Below are 20,401 nucleotides of genomic sequence, written 5' to 3'. Positions count from 1 at the left end.
GTCTTTAACAGACTGTTGCCCTTCATCCAGCTGAGATCTTTAAGTCTCTGTGGAATGGGAGGATAGGTTTGGAAAGAAAAATGCATGCAAAATGGGGAAATCAAGGAAAGCTAAAATGCATGAGGAAAAATTAGAATGTGCATTTATCTCTCATTCCTTTTAGTCCTGATACTGTGGGCGATCTACAAACTAATCTGGTTTCCTTTGTCATGGATCTGTAGATATGCTTGGCTTGGCCAAGGTCTGGGAAGAGTTCCAGCAGGACCAGGACCCAGAAAAGCACCTAAAATCCTAAACTTTGGTTTTATTATACCTATTTTAAACCCAGAAATAATTGAAAAGAGAAATTGAGAAACCATAATCATAGTGACAATCTATTAGAAATGTGAGCTGCACAGTTTACTGAATTTAATTGATAGGTATGCCCCCAAAATATATTCTTTTCATCTATACATGAAATGTTTGTAAATATTTACTGTTTATTTTTTGAATGCATTCCTAGCTACAAATTTAAAGTTCATATAGTGAAAAGTCTCCCACTGCTTTTTCAAATATCTCTTTCTGTGAGTGAATCACTTTAACTAATGTCTATGTTTTAGGTTCTCTATGCCTATGTAGACATAATCATATAGACCATTTTTTCTAACATAAGTAAGAATATGTAACTATTTGGGACTTTCTGCTTTTTATTTGTAATCTCTTTTTCTTTTTAGTGGTTGCTCTCGAATTTCTAACACGTGTACCTAACAAAGTAATGTTAATATGTCTTCCTTTTCTTCTCCAAATCACATATCATATCCATATCCCTGCCATCTAGCATATTACTACCAGAACTTTACCTCTGCCTCTGTATTAGTTTTTATCATAATTATTGTCCTTTTATTCATTCAGAGTTTGTTGAGATTTACCTGAATTATTATCAATTTTTTTGTACTTTATCCCTTACTTTGGGGATAAATTTATTCTTCCCTTCTCCACTGTCCCTCCTCCTATTTCTTCCCTTCCTTTCCCCTCCCTCCTTCCCTCCCTGCCTCCTTTCCTTCCTTCCTTCTTTTCTTTCCTCCCTTCTCCCTTTTTTTCTTCCTTTTTTTCCCCTCCTTTAAAAATTTTAAATTTTTTATTTTGTGTGCTGGAAATCGAACCTAGGGATTCATACCTATTAAGCACGCACTTTACATCTGAGCTATACCCCCAGCCCCTAATTTTGTTATTTTTGAATTACAATTTTAAAAAGTTCTTTCAGTGAAGAATTACAAGCAGACTCCCCCCACCAAGTATATACCTTTATTTCTTCCTCATTTCTCATGAAATTTAGCTATTTATAAAATCCTAGTATCAGTTTATTTTCTCTCAGCATGATGACAATGTCATTCCAATATGTATGGCTTCCAGTTTTGCAGAAAAGTCTCTCCACTTATTTAAATTTTCTTTAATATTGTTAGCAGTTGTTTGGACTGAATTGTGTCTTTAAAAAAAGATATGTCCAAGTCCTAACTTCTAGTGCCTGTGCATGTAATCATATTTGTAATTGAGTTTTTGCAGAGATAATGAATTTAAAAATGAGCTTAATTCAATATGATTGGTGTCCTTAGAAAAAGGAGAAATCAGGACACAAGGCAGATATGCACAGAGGGCAGACAATCTGAGTACATAGAGGGAGAAGATGGTCATGCAACTGGAATGATGCATCTACAAGTGAATGAGCATCAATGATAACTGGACACACCAGAAACTAGAAAAGACAAGGCAAGATTGTCTCTTAGAGTTTCCAGAGAGAACATAACCCTGCTGACATGTTGATTTTGGACTTCTAGCCTCCAGAACTGTGAGGCAATAAAGTGCTATCCTTTTGAGCTACCCAGTTTTGATACTTTGTTATAGGATCCCTGGGAAATTAAATAACAGTGTTTTGCTGACTGGGAAGAACTTTTGCACTTTTTGTATAAGATGTCTTCCTAAGTATTTCATGATTTGGGATATTCTTGTAAATGATACTAGTTTTGAAATTCATTTTCTAATTGCTTTTGTTTTTGTCTAAGAAATACAATAAACTTCTGGAACGTACTTTCTTTAGGAATTTTAATTTCAATAATTATGTTACTTTTTGTTTTGTAATCTGTACATCACTCATTTCTTTTCCTTATTGTGTTGCCCTATCTAGAACATGCAGTATGATGTTGAAGACAAGACTTAGCCTTGAAGAGACCTCTTTCCTTATTTTTTTCTGTTAGGGGGAAGGTGTTTAATATTCCATAATTGAATGTGCTGTTAACTGTAGATTTCTGTAGATGTTATTTATCAGTTTGAGGAAATTCCTTTCTTACTGGTCTGCTAAGACCTTTTTCATGAATGTAGGTTAAACTATTTCAAGTGTTTCTCTACATCTATTGAGATAATCTTCATCTTTCAAGTATTGATAACTTCAGTACACATAAAGTAACACTAGAGAGGAAAATTCACAAATTTCCTGCTATTGAATTCAGTTCCAATATAATTGTTTCTTCATTGTTGGTAAGTCAATAATTTATGTAAGATGCAAAAGAATCAGAGAACACAAATTACAAATTTAATCTCATGATCAAATGAAGAATTCTACACATAACAATGAATTTACATTCCTCTGTTAATCCATGAAACATATATAAAAATTATTAACATACTATTTCATCATTCATTTTATTAGATTTCAAAGAATTGACATAATACACATAATACAGATTATATTCCCCAATATTTTGTTAATAGGTCAATTATTTTAAAAAGATGATAAATTATACTAATACATTTGAAAATTTTAAAGTATGGAAACTTGTAGCAAGTTTTTCAAGCTCTATCATCTCTATAATTGTGATATATCACTCAGTTGATGTTAACTTAGATTTAATAAAGATTGATAAATATCTGATAGCTCTACAAGGATATAGCTGGAATTGGATTTTAATCAAAATGCCATATTTAAGTATTTGAGTAATAAATGGAAGTACTAAGACAAGAATGCTTATGTTAAAACACATTAAAAGGCTGAAATTTATGTTGGTTTCATCCAGTTTAAGAATTTTCTCAATGTGACCAAGAGTAACTTCAGCACATATCATTTATGTTAGTAAAACTATGCTTAAAATCAGAAATTAGGCAGGCGTAATAGTTCCTGTTTCTTTTTAGCATTGTGCTTCTCAGTGTAGTAAGGCAGGGGTAACAAGACTAAGAATTGGGAAAAAGATTATCTGTAAAGAAAAATCTTATCAAACCACAATCACGGTATTAGTAGTAAAAAGGTAGACCCATAGATGGTTGGATAATATTGTTTTACAGGGAAATTGCATGTCTGTATTTGAGCAATTGTTAGAAAACATAATTTTAAACAATAGCAGTAAAGGATACATGAAATAAAAAGGGAAAATATTGTTGGTCAAAATTTGAAATGTCATAGAAAGGCCTGAAAGACAGTGTAAATGGGCAAGATACCATGTACATGATTAGCAAAACAATGTTATAAAATATGACCTTTCATTGTCAATTTGATAATCTGAATCTAAATTTATATGGATAGAGCAATGGGACAAAATCCAAAATGCAAATAATAGTGTGGATGAATTTGCTCCTCAATATATAATGTTATAGTAATGAAGATAGTGAGTTGTTTGTTTATAGATACAGCCTTGACAAGGGAGAAACAGAGCACCAGACAGGTACTTGCACATGAGATACATTTATGTATGACACAAGTATCATCACAGTTAATTGGCAAAGTGGTGAATATTAAATAAATAGTTCTGCGATATGTGCTATCCCTATGGAAAACTAAAATTGAAACCATATCTCACCCCATATACAAACTCATTTTAAGATGAATGAGGATATAAATGTAAAAAGCAAAATGTTTAAACTTTCCAGAAGAAAATAAAGGAGCCTAATTCTCTGCTTGTAAGGTCAGGAAAGTTTTTTTTTTTTTAAATATTGAAAACACCAATTTTTGTCTATAATTTTAATTGGTATATTACAACTTTACATAATGGTGGGATTCAGTGTTACATATTCAAACATGCACACAATATCACTCTCATTTCACATTTTTTCCCCTTTCTTTTTTCTCCTCCCTCCCCCTGGTCCCTTTTCTCTACTGATTTCCCTTTGATTTTCCTGAGATCTTCCCACCATCTTTCTTTTCTTTTTTCCTGTGTGACTTCCAAATGGGAGAGAAAACATACAGCCCTTGACTTTCTGAGTTTGGCTTATTTCACTTAACAGTGTTCCCAGGTTCCATCCTTTGTCCTGCAAATGACATAATTTCATTTTTATTTATGACTGAATGAGACTCCATTTGTATATATGCCATGTTTTCTTTATTCATTCATCCATTGACAGACATCTAGGCTGGTTCCATAGTTTGTCTATTGTGAATTGTGTTGCTGTAAACATGGATATGCATGTATTATTATTAACATAAATACTGAGGAATGGTGTAGCTGAGTCATATGATGGTTCTATTTTAGTTTTTTGATGAATATCCATACTGATTTCCATGGTGGTTGTACCAATTTATAGTTCCACAAATAGTAAAAATACAATTTTAATAGAAAATATTGATAAATTAATTAAGTTAAGGATTTACATTCATAATCAGAATGTCAAAGGACAAGGAATAAAAATAGAGGACATAACTGCAATATATTAACCCTAATATATTTTACCTCTACAGGATGAATATCAAAACAGATAAAATCTCAATCTGAATATAAAGATAAGATTTGGAAGGAAACAGCATTTATAAATCATTTATGCCACCCTGCCCAATGTACACACACATACACAGGACAGTTCTCAAGAAGTATTAAAATGTGAACTTCACCTTTTGTTGGTGTCATTCTTGATCTTATCTTTGGCTAATCTCCAAAACTGGTCATCTTTATGTTCCATTTTGTACCTGGCACAGTAAAGTAACCATTACCCTCATACTTGAGCATTTGCCAAATGAAACCTTTTTGTAAGCTGAGTAGCAATTCTCTCTGTAATTCTTTCCTCAATAGTCCCATCTGTATGATTCCTCTCCATCTCAAGTCCATTTAGAATGTATGTCCTCATTTTACACATCTTTTTCTGCCCAGTCTGTTGGTAAGTTCCCCAGTCTGTTGGGAAGTTGTCAGATAATTCTAGTTTCAAAATCAGTAGGAGCTATAAATACCTCTATTTTGATTGTCTTTGAAGTTTTATGACATAAGGGTGCGGAAAGAAATTAATGAGTTGATTTCATGGAATCACACGATTAAAATACCAAGTGTCTGGACTAGGTTTGTGACTCAGTGTCTACAGCACTCTACAGATGACCCTGGATTCAATCCCTGGCACTGAAAAACAACAACAACCCATTGCAGTGACTTCTCCTTAGCCATTAAAAGGAGAAAATAAGAACTATTGTTCCTAGCAGTAGACTCTCCCTTCCCCCAAAGAGCAGGGATTCAAGCAAGCAAACAAACAAACAAAAAGGGGAAAAAAAAAAAAAAGCATATAGGGTATTTATAAAAGTAGGCTGCAAAATTGGAGGGCATTTCCTAGAACGTTTTAATTATCTCTGTTGTAGATACCTTATGCAATATGAACTCCTAGTGTTTTGTAAGCCATACAGGAAAACATGTATTTTCTGATAAAACTGAGCTCTATCTACTTAATAATGTATAGTGTAAGAGAAAGGATAAAACAAGTAATTTTTGGAAATAGCAACACTGTTTTTGTTCATCAGTAAATGCTTTCTGATATCATGCTTTTAATACAAGTATTCTGTTATGTAGGGTGTGTCCATTTGTGAGACACATATAGGAGAAAATAAATGTTAAATGTACATAATAATACATTTGTTTCTGTACATGATGTTTCATAATTATGAAATCATAATCTGCATTAGCCATCGAAGCTCCAGTTGATTTAATTTGATGCCAGTTTGCCATATTAGGTTCAACATTTTAAAACTTTGTTATAGATTTCTTTTGTAAGGAAAGCACACACAGTGTTCTTAAATTATAATGACTATTAGTGCTCTTAGGCTATTAGAAAACAGCACAATTCACAATTTAGTTGTATTAATTTTATGCATGATTTATTTCTTGTCTTCTCAAAGCAATAAACAGCTAAAAAGGTTTATAAAAAAGGAAGTTTCAAAATACCTTAAATTGACTTTTCTGAATTATACTTCTCCATGAGCATGAAAAATAATTGGATATACCAAATTTGTTAGAAAAGCATGTTAAGAAAAGACACATTAATGCTTTAGAAAATAAATTGTATCTTGAAATTTATCTAAACTTAGGTGCCTTTGTCCAAAAACATCAAATACTAACTTACCTTTTTTGTTGGTACTGGGAATTGAACCCAAAGGTGCTTAACACTGAGCCACATCCCCAGCCCATTTTTATATTTTATTTAGAGATAGGGTCTCACTAAGTTGCTGAGGCTGATTTTGAACTTGTGTTCCTCCTGCCTCACCTCCTGAGCTGCTGGGATTACAGAGCATTTAATTATTTTTCAATAGACATCATCAATAGACATTAGACATTCAATAGACATTATAATTTGATTATTGATATCAATCAATATCAATAATTTACATAATTATTTCAAATTTAATATTATTTTAAACTTTACACCATTTATGAACTTTGTCTTACATATTCCTAGAATTATTCTTGTATAAGCTTTTACCTCCTCATCACGCCTATCTTCATATCATTTAATATGTGTGAAAATAAGTATTGGTGAACTCATTCATAATTATTTTCCTTCGCTCTATACTTTTTATTGTCAAGTGTTTAATTCAAAATTCTTTTATTTATTTTTCAGGTCATCGAGAGTTTTTGTCCTCTAATCAACAATTTAAATTATTGCTATTGTTTGCTTCATAGGGTCAAAGAGAATAAGTGATAGTGAAGTCTCTGACTATGACTGTGATGATGGAATTGGTGTAGTATCAGGTAAGAATTTTAGAATTATTTTATAATAATAAAAATGAAGTGTAATTCATTATTATTTACCATTAATATAAACAAGTAGAGAAAAATAACTTGCTTCCTCATTTCCTAAAACAATCTTTTTATGACAACCAGTGCAATTTGAACTCCTAAAGAGTTACAGAATAACTATACAAATTATTAGATTGAATATTCTTGAAAGATGTCAAAAAGTAAATATTTGTAAGTTTTCTACACAAAACAACTAAATAAAAAGGATTTACAATAAATTGAAGGAGTTATTGCATAATTGAAACTTCTTTATACTTACTGACCCAAAATTGTGAAAATAAGCTGAAATCTTTTGACATTACAAATATACCTACATATATCAAATATATGAATGGGACTTTTGCAGTTTTTTCCATTGTATTCATATTAAGTATCATGTGCAGCTCAATTTTGAAATTATACTATTGTAGTTTAAAATATTGCCTTGTGTATGGTTAGAAAATTTCTGTTGCTTTAATATTTAGGTAAGTAGATATGCTTTCTACAAATTCTAACAAATATATATATAATAATCTTAATATTATAAATCAATGAGCATGCCTGTATCCATCCACTTTTTAAAAACTAAAGTATTATTTTTTTGCTTTTTCTTTTTGTACTATGTCTGAACAATATATTAATGTTTTAAGACTGCAAACATATTTTCCATGTTTATGGTTTATATATTAAACCTCAGTAAAATGGTTTTGAAAAATATTTCCCCCACAGTTCTTTCCCAGAAGTCATTGCGATTTCTTTTTCTCTTTGTATTTTGGTCCTCCATTAGTTGGCTATCTCACTTCTTATCTATTGTAAATATATAGCCACATAAGTTTTTTTTTTTTTAAATCCAAAATATTTTCCTTCAGACCACCCAAGCTGTTCATCTTAATGCCATTTTTGGTACCTACCTGAATTCTTTCATTTTCTATTTTCAAGATGGAAAATTTTTTTTATTGATTTATGTATTTGAGTACTACTTTGAGTTTTAAAAAAATTAACTGATACATGAAGACAAAAAAAGTGTATATATTAATGGAGTACCATGTGATATCAATAGATGTATATGTTGTATAATGTTTAAATCAGGTTAAACATATCTACTCCCTCAAACATTTACTATTTCTTTAGGGTGAAAACAACCAAAATCCTTTCTTCTAGCTTTTCAGAGTAGTAGACAATTGTTATCTATGTCACCCTACTGTACATATAAGAATTTATTCTTATGTTCCTGTGACTTAGTGCCCATTGACCAAGCATTTCTCATTCCTTCCCCCAAAATACTTAAGTCCAGTCATTTTATTATTTTTCCATTCTCGCAAAGGAATCGTATTTTTTGAAAAAAAATTATAGATTCTTTATTATTTGGATTAATAATGTAATCATTTTTTGACAATTCAGAATAGTGTTTAGAAAACCTATCCACAACTCAAAGTGCTTACTTTGGATTATGTTTGAACATAATGAAAAAAAAATGTCTTCCTTTCTCAGCATTATTATTATTATTATTATTATTATTATTATTTTTAATATCAAACCCATCTGGTGGATCATTTACTACTCCATTGAACAGAAGAAACTGTTGTTCAACATTGTGTGTTTTGCTATACTGAAATCCCATGTGATTTCGAGAAATGGATTTTTCATGACATACTGTGTTTTAATCCATTGAGTACTTCTTGAATTCTGTTACTATAGAAATTTGAAGTGGTCTTCATAATTTTGTGAACATCGAATCAGCCACATTTGTTTACAATAAAAAAATTTTAAAAGTCAAGATTATGATGTAGTTTCTGTAATTATGGTATCTGTAGTTTCTTTTCATAGTCCATCATCACTTTATTATATGATATAGCAATTACATTTACATGAAAATTGTAACTTTCATGTATAAGACAAGCATGTATATATTACTTTTGTTAAATTTTAAAAATATTTTTCCTTGGGTTCTTTTTCTTTAAAGCTCCATTTCCAATTTATGCAAGTTTGAATGCAGATGACTTGAATGCGAGATATAATATTTTCTCTTTTTAAAAATTTATGATTTTTAGAGCAGTTTTAGGTTCACAACAACAAGATTAAGAGGAAAGTACAGAATTCCCATATACTTTCTGCCCCTTCTCATTTATACTTCCCCTATTACAACATCCTCCACCAAAGTAGTACATATATTCCAATCGATGGACATATTGACATATCATAATCACCCAAAGTCCATACTTTGCATCAGGGCTCACTTTTGGTATTGTACCTTCTTTGAGTTTCAAATAATATATAATGAAGTGTGTTCATCATTACAGTATCATACATTGTTTTCACTACTTTAAAAATTTTCTATTTTCCATGTTTATTTCTCTCCTCCCCTCAACCCCTAGCAACCACTGATCTTTTAATTTTCTTCCTGATTTTACCTTTTTCAGAATGTTATTTAATTGAAATAATATAGTATATAGCTTTTTTCTTATTATATTTTGAACTGATTTTATTAATGTATTAATTGTGCATATCAATGGAGTACAGTATGATATTTCAACACATGCATATAGCGTATATATTTCAATCAGCATTTTCCTCTCATTATTTCTTTGTTTGGAGACTTTGAGATTATCTTTTCTAAATCTTCTTTTTTGTGTGTGTGTGGTGCTGGGGATGGAACCCAGGGCCTTGTACTCTACCAACTGAGCTATATCCTCAGCCCTAAAATCTTAATAAAATATATATATAATAGGTTATTGTGAACTGTAGTCATCCTACTGAGCTGCAGAACACCAAAACTTATTCCTTCTATCTAACTGTGTTTTGGTATTCGTTATCCAGTTTTTCTTTATTCCCATCTCCTTAACCCCACCTTTTCCAGGAAGCCTCTTGTCATCACTATTCTACATTCAGTTCAACTCTTTTTTTTTTCAAACCTTCCACATATGAAAGAGTACATGCAGTTTTTGTATTTCTGTGTGTAGTTGATTTCACTTAATATAATGCATTTCAGTTCTGTTCATGTTGCTACAAATGACAGAATTTTATTTTTTATAACTGAATAATATCCCATTGTGCATATATACTGCATTTTGTTTATTGTTTCATCTCTTGATAGGCACTGTTATGATATGTCTTTCAAATGTCCCTCAAAGACCTATGTGCTAAAGGCTTCATGGCCAGTCTGTGGCACTACTGGAAATTGGTAGAACCTTTAGAAGGTGATGCTTATAAAAAGAAGTTAGGTCATTAGGGCCATGCCCTTAAAGGGGATGTTGGGACCCAGCCCATTTCTCTTGCTCTTTTTGCTTCCTGGCTACCATGAGGTGGGCAACTTTGCTCTACCATTTTGGGTCTCACCACAGGCCCAAAGTGAATGGGCCGAGTGACCATGAACTGAACCATGAGCCTTTAAGTTGATAATCTCAGGTATTTTTCCAATTGTGGAAAGCTGACTAACATAGACTTTTTAGGTTGATTTTGATTCCATATCTTAATAATTGTGGAATGCCACAATAAGCTGATGATTACAGGTGTCTCCTTAGGATGCTAATTTTGTTTACTTTGGATTAGACACAGAAATGGGATAGTTAAGTCAGATGGTAAATCTAATTTTAGTTTTTTTGAGGAATTTCCATATAGCTCTCATTAGTATCCAGAAAGTATAAGGAATTCAGAAAATACAACAAAAAACGTAATCCTATTTGAAAAATGGACAAATGATTTGAATAGACACTTATCAGAAGGAGAAATGCACATGCCCACAACATATTAAAAATGTTCAATATCATTACCTGTCAGGGATATGCAGATCAAAATTACAATGAGATATCATCTAATATCAGTCATAGTGGCTGTTATCAAAAAGATAGAAATTAGCACTTGTTGGCAAGAATGAGGAGAAAAAGAAACTCATACACTTTTGATGGGAATGTAAATGAATATGTAGACTTTTAGGCAAACTTTTAGTTAGCAAATGTCTTTTCATGACTTGATAATTCATTTATCTTTAGCATTGACTAATATTCCATTGTTTGGATATGTCATAGTTTTTTTAAAATTAATTCACCTATGAAGGATATTTTGGTTGTTTCCAACTTTTTACAATTATAAATAATGTTGCTATAGATATCTGCGTGCAGTGTTTTGTGTGGACACAAGTTTTTGACTCCTTTGGGTAAATATGTAGGAGCCCAATTACTGAATTGTATGTTAAGAGTATGTTTAGTTTTTTTAAGAAACCACTGATTAGTCTATACTATTTTATGTTACCCATCAACAATGACCGAGAGTTTCTACTGTATAGGTGTTGGTGCTCTGGAGTTTGGCCACTCACTAGGTGTGTAGTGGTATGTAATTGTTGTTTTAATTTGCATTAGCCTGATGATATGAAGTTGAATATCTTCTCACATGTTTATTTGCCACCATCTCATCCAGATAAACACTGTGCCTGCTTTCCATTGGTTGAGTTTAGCCAATGACTGGCTAACAGAAGCATTAAAGTTCAGCCCAATTACCCAACTCAGAGCAATTTTGAGGCAGTTCATGACCGTCTCCAGTGAGACCAAACTGGGACTACATCCTTTCTTAGTTTCTTCCTTTTCCTTTTTCTGTTCTTTTTCTTGAGAATACTCCTTATACTGTTCATGTGTATTTGAATCTTTCTCTCTTGGTCTCTTTCTAAGGAATCTAATCTATAAAACATTAACATGTTGGGAAAAGTTATGTATGAACCAATTTGTTTATATTTCTACTTATAATCTTTTACTTATTTATTTTGGTGTAGTTAGGGATCAAACTCAGGGCCTTACACCTATTAAGCATATACTCTTCTCTAAGCTATTCCCCCAGCTGCTAAATTATTTCTGAAACAAATGTTGTAATATAACTTTGGAAAGTGTCTAGCAGACTTCCTAGCACAAAAAAAGAAATCAATTACTGATAACCATAATGAACATGATGAACATAATGGAAATGATGGTAATATCACTTCCTGCTTGGCACTATTCAGGCTTTCTCCATTACAGACTTCATGCTGCTTTAGATATTTACAACTTGGTTCACACTTATCTTTCCTCTTCATTTCACCATTAGTGCCCCACTCTGAACTGCTTTTCTGCAAACTGAGAATTCCTCCTATTTTCCTTCCCATATGTCCAAATGTTAATTGCATTCTGGTACTCACTGGAGTTGTATTTCTTTTAATACACTTGTCTAAGTATGTCATGTTATTAGGCTTTTTCCCTGTTCTATTTTGTCATATTTTCTTCTTAACTTTCTGTGGCATCTTGACCCTGTGAAACACTATAAAAAGACATTTTACATATGCACTTCAAATAGCATTGACTGTTTCCTAATATGGTATATCTCTTAAAGAAATAACTTTAGACTTTAAGAACTCTTTGCAAACTTAATAATTTTAAATATTAGTAGGTGTTCAGAAGTGTCTGAAACTCTTTAGGTCATTGAGGAGCTGAAAATGTTTTTAGAATAAATTTGATGTTTTTATTGAAGATCATAAAATTTTCTTTGTACATGTGTATATATAAAAAACTTACTGTATACATAAGTATATATAAAAATTTTACTCTACTTTTCACATTGCCTCGAAAATAATAACTATCTATTTGAACGTTTGTCATTCCTTTTTAATTTATATATTCATAAAATATTATTTTTTCTTTATATTATGATTCATTCATTATACTTTAATGCAGTCTTTCAGCTTTACCAGTAGTTTATGTTTTTGAGTAAAATACAAAATACATAAAGGACTTAGTGTGTAGATAACTATATTTATTAATCTTTTCTCTTTCAGATTATCGTCACAATGGTCGAGATCTTCAAAGCTCAACCTTATCAGTGCCAGAACAAGTAATGTCATCAAACCATTGTTCACCATCAGGGTCTCCTCATCGAGTAGATGTTATAGGAAGAACTAGATCTTGGTCACCCAGTGTCCCTCCTCCACAAAGGTAAGGTAGCATACATATTTTACTTGGTAGTGTATTGCAGGGTTACTGTCCATAAACATCATTAACAATCTCTAAAGATAAATTCTTATTGAAAAAAGTTACTTAACAAAAACATAATGCTATTCAATAACACATGTAATGAGAATAAAATGAAATAGGAGTTATTTTGTAACTTTGGATTATCTAAATATCATTTTATTATACTATTTGTTTATATATTATTATTTTCTAATTAAGAATCAGCTTTTAATCACTTATAAATATTCAGCATATCTAGTTAGAACCAACTAACTATACCCATAAATGATACTTATTGGTGATTTAAGAAATAATAAAAATAAGCATCTGACTAGTCTTTAATATTAGGAGCAATCATCAGAACATTAAAAAAGAATCAGGCATGGTGGCACATGCCTGTAATGTCAGTGACTGGGGAGGCCGAGGCAGGAGGATGGCAAGTTCAAAGCCAGCCTCCACAACTCAGCAAGGCTCTAAAGCAACGTTAGTAAATACCTGTCTCTAAAAAATATATAAAAAAGGACTGGGGATGTGGCTCAGTGGTTAAGTGCCCCTGGGTTCATTCCCCTGTATCAAAAGTAAATAAATAAAGAAAGAAAGAATAAAAAAAAATATATGCACATCTGATAACTGTGGGGATAATACATATGTTATATAGCTTGATTTAGCCTTCTACAGTGATTATATATTTTATATTATATACCATGAACACATACCATTTTTATATTTCAATTAAAAAAACCCAAGAAACTGTTTAAGTAAGTACTGGATTTCAGAAATGAAATATAAGACAAGAAAGGAAATATAATGGAATTTGAAGAAAGGAATTATTAATGATAAGGGCATAATCAATGAAATTGAGACAAAATAGATGCAATAAGAGAAAAGAACAAACAGGAGAAAAAATATGAGTGTATATGAACCCCAGAACTAGTTATTTGGAAAGATTAATGACATATACATAAGGACCATAGATGAAAAGTGAGGTATAAATAAATAAAATGGAATGAAAAAGAGAGACAAATTAAAGATGAGAAAAATCCTTCAAAAAAAATGATGACTATGAAGGTATGCTATTAAATTTGTTAATCTCCACAAAATACTTAAATATCTGAAAAAAAGATTGCTAAAGAAGAAGTAGAGCAGTTAAATAAACCAGTAACTAGTAAGTAAGTTGAAACAGTAGTCAAAGACAAACCATTCCCTTCCCCCTTTCACTCAGGTCAGACTAAAAAGTTATTACACATAAGTTTTAATCAAACTCCAAAACCAGATATCTCTGTTCTATGCAACTGGTTATAGAAATGAAGCTGTGCAATCTCTTTCTGGAACTAATAAAATTCTCACTAATTAATCTTTACAGGACAAAAATTATAAGCACAATTTTAATTACAACTACAGATGTAAAAATCTTATGTTAACTAACTAAATCTAACTATGAATAAAAAACATGTTAGTTAGATGTCTACTATGGTAATTCATTATGGTAATTAACTAATGGGGAAATAAATCTTATTGAAGGTAATAAAAATAATTTTATTATTCAACTTCTAATCACATTAGATAATCAGTAAACTGGGAGTAGAAGAGAACCACCTGCAGTTCATAAAAACTTTATCAAGTGAACATTGTACTTAAGGAATTGTTTTAGAAGCCTTCAAATTAATAATCTAAATAAAATAAATAATAAGCAATGTCATAAATAATATAGTGCATCTAGTCCTGAAAAATGCTATTAAGACAAGAAAGAAATACAAGGTGGAAGGAATGGAGAAAAAGAGATAGAAACCATCTTTATTTGTTAGTAATATGTTTTCTATATAGAAAAAACAATATAATCAAAATACTAAAACTAATATGGGAGTTCTACCAAACAGCTGGCCATATATCAACTTGCAAAAATGAGTAATAGATGATTAGAAAATATAATAAGAAATAAGGCACTAGTCTTAAAAACAACATAAAATGCAAAATATCTAATAATTTATCTAATAATTTACAAGATCTTAAGGAAGAATATAGAAACTTTAGGTAAGTAATAAATGAGATATATTCAATTCATGAGTACAATGACTTTATATAATCAAGGTGTTAGTTCTTGATCTAGATTATGAATTAATCTGTAATGCAATCCCAATAAAACTTCTGTGTGCAATTTTTAGAACTGTGGCATCACTCTAGAATTTTCATGAAAGGAAAAAATATAGAAATAATTAAATATTTTCAAAGAGGGGAAAAATTCATCACATTGTAATGGACATGTTGAATACACTATATAGTGAAAAATAAATACATATAACATATACATATATTTTAACTTATATGACGATAAAGGTAGCATTACAAATTACTACGTACAGGATAGGTTGGAAAATAAACATGTTGTGTAGAATAAAATTAAAAACCAATTCTTACCTTTCATTCTATAATTTCAGATACTGTGATCTTTGATTATGTTTCAGACGGTTGCTGTGTGTGATGGGCAATTGGGTAAAGGGTTGAAACAAGAGAATACTTAGGCAGCTATTGTTAGAGTAAATGCATGAAGGTGGTTATTTGGACGAGGGTGCTACCAAGGGAGATGGTTCAAATAGGTAGATTTTTGAGTTGTTCTGAGCTCTGACCTCATGTGCAACCACCTATGAGGCTTTCTTCTCCATTCCTGTAGACCCTGTAAACAAATATGTATAATATGGAACTAATTTTCACTATACACATGTACTATTCCTCCTATCATTTACCATTGAGTATTGTTACTGGAGACCAGGGAGTCATCCATTAGTAGTTTTGATATTCCTTATCTTATCCCCAATGATATTAACTTAATTTAGTCTCTTTTTGTGCCTCTATCGTAGTATCTGTCTCTTCAATTGACTCTCAAACTTCAATGAAATTTATACTGTTGACCAGAAGTTGAACAAGATAATTGTATTTGACATTGCAGTGACTGACTTTGTCTTTCTACCATGTTTATTAATAACTTCATTTGTTAGTGTAATATAAGCTTATGGCTTATTGAGACATTTAACAGATGTTGCTGTTTTAGTAGGAATGTGGAACAGGGACTTCGAGGGACCCGTACTACAACTGGACATTATAATACAATTAGCCGAATGGATAGACATCGTGTCATGGATGACCATTATTCTCCAGATAGAGACAGGTAAATATAAATACATACTGTTAGAATTTATTTTAACCACTGCCTGATGGAAGGGGTTATCATAGAACATTTTCAAGCAGTCCTTTATCTTAGTTTCTAAAGCCATATTTTCTTTCTCTTTACCACATCCACATTCTTTCTTATCATTGCCACATTGCTAAACAAATAAAACACTAGAACATTTTTGGTTTATTTTTGGTGAGAGACAAACAAACCATTTTGCTTTTGTAATTTTTGCCTATTGTTAAACCAGTTGTTATTGAATTTGCACAGGAGATTATGATAATCATAATAAAAATGAGATGTTTTATCATTTTACTTGTCATAACCAACAGTTATATGTAAAAATACTCTGATAAGACAATAGATTCTTAAAGTCTTTTACATACATCAAAAAAATCATTTTGGCATTTCAGATATAAATGTATTGAGATGGAATCTAGTTTGTTTAGGAAACATTTTATCATGATTCATGAAGAGGTTTTTCCTCATGGCTTTCAGTACACCTTTTAAGCATCTTAAAGAATCATGCTTATTGATTGCTGTGTTTGGAAGAATTCTCTGAATTTGCTCCATTAAAGGTGACAAACTTGAAAGTAACATGGTATGTTACAATGCTTACATTAATTATTACTAATTTTTTAAGCAAATTGATTACCTCTAATTCATGCTTTGGTATATATATATATATATATATATATATATATATATATATATATATATGTATTTTTCCTGAACTATGAAATGAATTTGAGAGAAGATGAGGAGGAAAGAAAGATGAATTTACTGTTCAGAAAATATAAGATAATGAGGGAACTCAGATGTCCTTTTGTATGTATACTAAACAAATTTTAGGAAGAACAGTTGAGGGCTTTAAAATCAACTGATATGGTGAATTATTGTCAATATTTACAAATATAATTGTTTTGACTGGGTCTAGATTCATATTCAATTCATGTTTAGGATTTCATTGTGCTTTAGTACACATCTCCAAAGGAAGAGATAGAGGATATCTTCAATAGCATCAAACAAATACTTTTTTTTATGTCTGGAATAAAAAAATAGGAATTATTAAATTAACATCAATATTAGTATCAAATGAAAGTTGATATTTTTTATTTATTTTTAATTTACTTAATTTTTCCAAGGTAATCTGTGCCTTTAGGGGTGATTATAGGTATTCTACCCATAGAAAGTGATGCTTATGAAGTATAATAATGTCAAAAGAAGGATGATTAGGAATTGGAAGCAGTCATATTATGGTGAATTAATAGGTATTCTGATTGCCTAAGGAAATTTTAATGAGCTTCATAATTTCTGAAAATCATTTATTGAGCAAGTCATAAGCTCCTTGTTCATTAAAGGTTTCTTAAAAGAAGGAATATATGAGGAAGTCTGAAATGACTTTAACCCTTCTGAAGTTTATGTAAAGTGTTCATTTAATGAAAAGTGGACTGAATATTTATACAAGTAAATATGGTCTAAATCTTTCAGATTCAGAAGAGTAGAATAAAATCAATCTCTAGAATTATACCTACAAACAAAAGTGGTTGCTATCATAGGGAATGCATAGTATTTTATTACTTCAAGGCAAATGACCCTATATTAAACAATAACAAATGTAGGATAACTTGCCTTAAAATATTGCTATTAAATCCTAGGTGATTAATCCTTGGTCTTATATAGTCATACCCAAGAGTCCTGCAGTGTTTATTTTTTAATCGATGTGTATAATAGAAATATCATTATATAGAATTTTCACTTTAAGATTACAAATATTTTATCAAACATTTTCAAGGAATTATCTCTAGAAGTTTTATAGAAAATTGATTCATGTGATTTCATTACTCTGTTAAGAGTGCTATAGGTCACTAAATCACAATTATTCCTAATTGTAAGGTGCCTTAAATCCGTTTTTTTTTAAATAAAAAAATTAAATTTCATTTAAACAGAAATAAAAAACATTTCTAATATTTTTGAATTATCTGTAATAATTACTCATTAAGCCAGGACTCAAAGATCTAAAAGCATATTATTGATATATGTAGTGTATCACATTATTAAACAATGAGTTCTTGATTTGTTTTAGCCTAACACAAAAAAGGATTTTTCAATAATAAAATGTATGTAAAGGCATCATAGTTTTTATATACTATTTAGAAGTTAAGGATACTCTAGAACTCTTGCATTAATTTTCATGAATAGCATTTTTAATGTCAATCAATAATAGTTTTGAGTCTGATGCCTAAAAAATTTTTTTGAGATCATAAGTAAAATCTAAGTATTTTGAGAGATACATTAATCTTTGTTGTCAGTGTAAGTTGATGCAATGGACTAGAGTAATGTTTTATTGAATATACTCATTTTCATAGAATTTGGAACCAACTGGCCTTGGATTTGAATATAGGATTTTATCTCTTGCTTACTATTTATATTTGGGAAAATTAACCTCTTTGACACTTGACTTCCTTCTCTATAAAAATAGAATATTCGTACCAACTTTATAAGATTGTACAAATTAACCAACTACCAAAGAGTGTGACGCATACTCTTAATTATCTCATCAAAAATGGTATGGTGTATACACCAAAAAAGGTGCTTTACACTTAACATTTTAGAAGTTCTTTTGGCTTGCAAATAATTTACACTTAATTCCTTAATAGCTAAGGGAAAAAAAAAAAAAAAAAAAACAAAGAAATCAGTCAAATCAAGTTTTTTAAACAAAGTCTTTTAGAGAATGTAGTATGTCAATTGGGGTTTGAGAAATGGGAATGTTTTTTAAATATATTTTTTAGTTGTTGATGGACCTTTATTTTATTCATTTCTTTATATGTGGTGCTGAGAATTCGACCCACTGCCTCATACATGCTAGGCAAGTACTCTCCCACTGAGCCACCCCAGCCCAGGAATGTTTATTTAGGCAAGAACAAGAGCAAAGATTCATAATCAGAATACACCCACCCATACATCATAGAGGTCCAGTGTGAAGGAGAGGTCTGGTCATGTGTTGGCAAGTTGTGTATGAAGATAGTGGCTTTTACACTGACTATATAGGTGGGAAATGATGCTATTTGACATTAATTTAGAGTATGGTTAAATTTAGTGGTGTTAGGAGGAGATGTTCATATTCATGTCCATATTCTTTTTTGATGGGTCAATGTAAAAGATTTATATGTCAAAATTTTATTGGATCTTTGCTTTGCTGCATATGTCACTCTGTCATCATTAGTCAAAACCTTCTGTTTTAAAATGTAAAGGAATTCAAATATTTCAGAAACTTGGATACAGGAATATTAGTTAAAATAATTAGTTACAAAGATCACCTTCCACCATTTCCCTCCCTTTTGTATTATTTCTTCTGTGGTAAATCTTGAAAACTATTACAATCAGGAATATAACGTGACTTTATTAGAAATCATTTTAAGAGTATTTTGCCTATAGGAGTTAATTTACTACTAGAATATGCGTTGAGTATTGGATAACATGTCTGTAACATGTCAGAGATATCCCACAGTATGCATTTTTATGTCTATCCTAGACTCCAAAATGTATTGAGTACTTTTATTTCTATGAAATATACATTTAGCATTACAGGGGAAAATAACACAGCAGAAAATTAATTGCCTTTTACACTTTTCCCAAGTCCATTTAATTCATAGATTTATATTCTAAAATGGAAACTGTCTTATTAGATGGACCTCTGGGATGCTTCACACACTTGAGCCATTTTTATATTCTGTACCAGGCAGCCAACAACCAAAAAATATTGTACATTCTCATATAATTATTTCATCAAAAAGAATAGTCTCTTTTGCCCTTACATCTCTGAAAGTTTAAAATTATAGAGAAAGTAAATGAAGAAAGAAGCTTCAACTTCACTTTATAAATATTTTTGTTACATTTCAGAAATATATCTTAAGACAGTTAAATCTTGCTAAGTACATTGTAGGAACTGTAAAGTAAGCAAAATATTAACGATATTAAGGACACAGCAGACAGTTTTTTATTAAGTTGGAGTTGTTGGAAACAACTTTCAAAAACTATACCTTTTCTTATGAATGGGATATTGAATTATTTCCTCCTTTTGTGGTACTTTTTGTGTGTGGTGATTTCTAAAGGGGACATTCATCCTAATTTAATATAGAGGAAGCATAATTCATTATAATAATGAAAATTTTGTGTTTTCTTTAAAGTTATATCACTTCAGAGAATGTGTCTAGAAATTGAATTAATAATCTAATTCAGTTCTTTGAACAATATTTTTAATCATGATTCTTAGA

At 30.7% G+C, this 20,401-nt stretch overlaps 1 protein-coding gene across 50 annotated transcripts in view; it reads left to right on the top strand.

The window, feature by feature from the left end:
• Rims2 (regulating synaptic membrane exocytosis 2) overlaps positions 1-20,401 on the top strand; it is a 601,671-nt gene that overhangs the window by 364,320 nt on the left and 216,950 nt on the right. For 41 of the 50 annotated variants that reach the window (XM_047527145.1, XM_047527153.1, XM_047527031.1 and 38 more), the window contains 3 exons: positions 6,894-6,962; positions 12,784-12,940; positions 16,005-16,121. In XM_047527145.1, coding sequence (XP_047383101.1) covers positions 6,894-6,962; positions 12,784-12,940; positions 16,005-16,121 — 343 coding nt within the window. The remainder of the gene's footprint in view (positions 1-6,893; positions 6,963-12,783; positions 12,941-16,004; positions 16,122-20,401) is intronic. The other 9 variants (XM_047527040.1, XM_047527028.1, XM_047527043.1 and 6 more) reach the window with 1 other exon arrangement.

The sequence above is a fragment of the Sciurus carolinensis genome, chromosome 1, assembly GCF_902686445.1.
Source record: "Sciurus carolinensis chromosome 1, mSciCar1.2, whole genome shotgun sequence".
Classification (NCBI taxonomy): Eukaryota; Metazoa; Chordata; class Mammalia; order Rodentia; family Sciuridae; genus Sciurus; species Sciurus carolinensis.
Note: the sequence above shows the minus strand (reverse complement) of the source record. Positions and strands in the feature narration are given on the sequence as shown.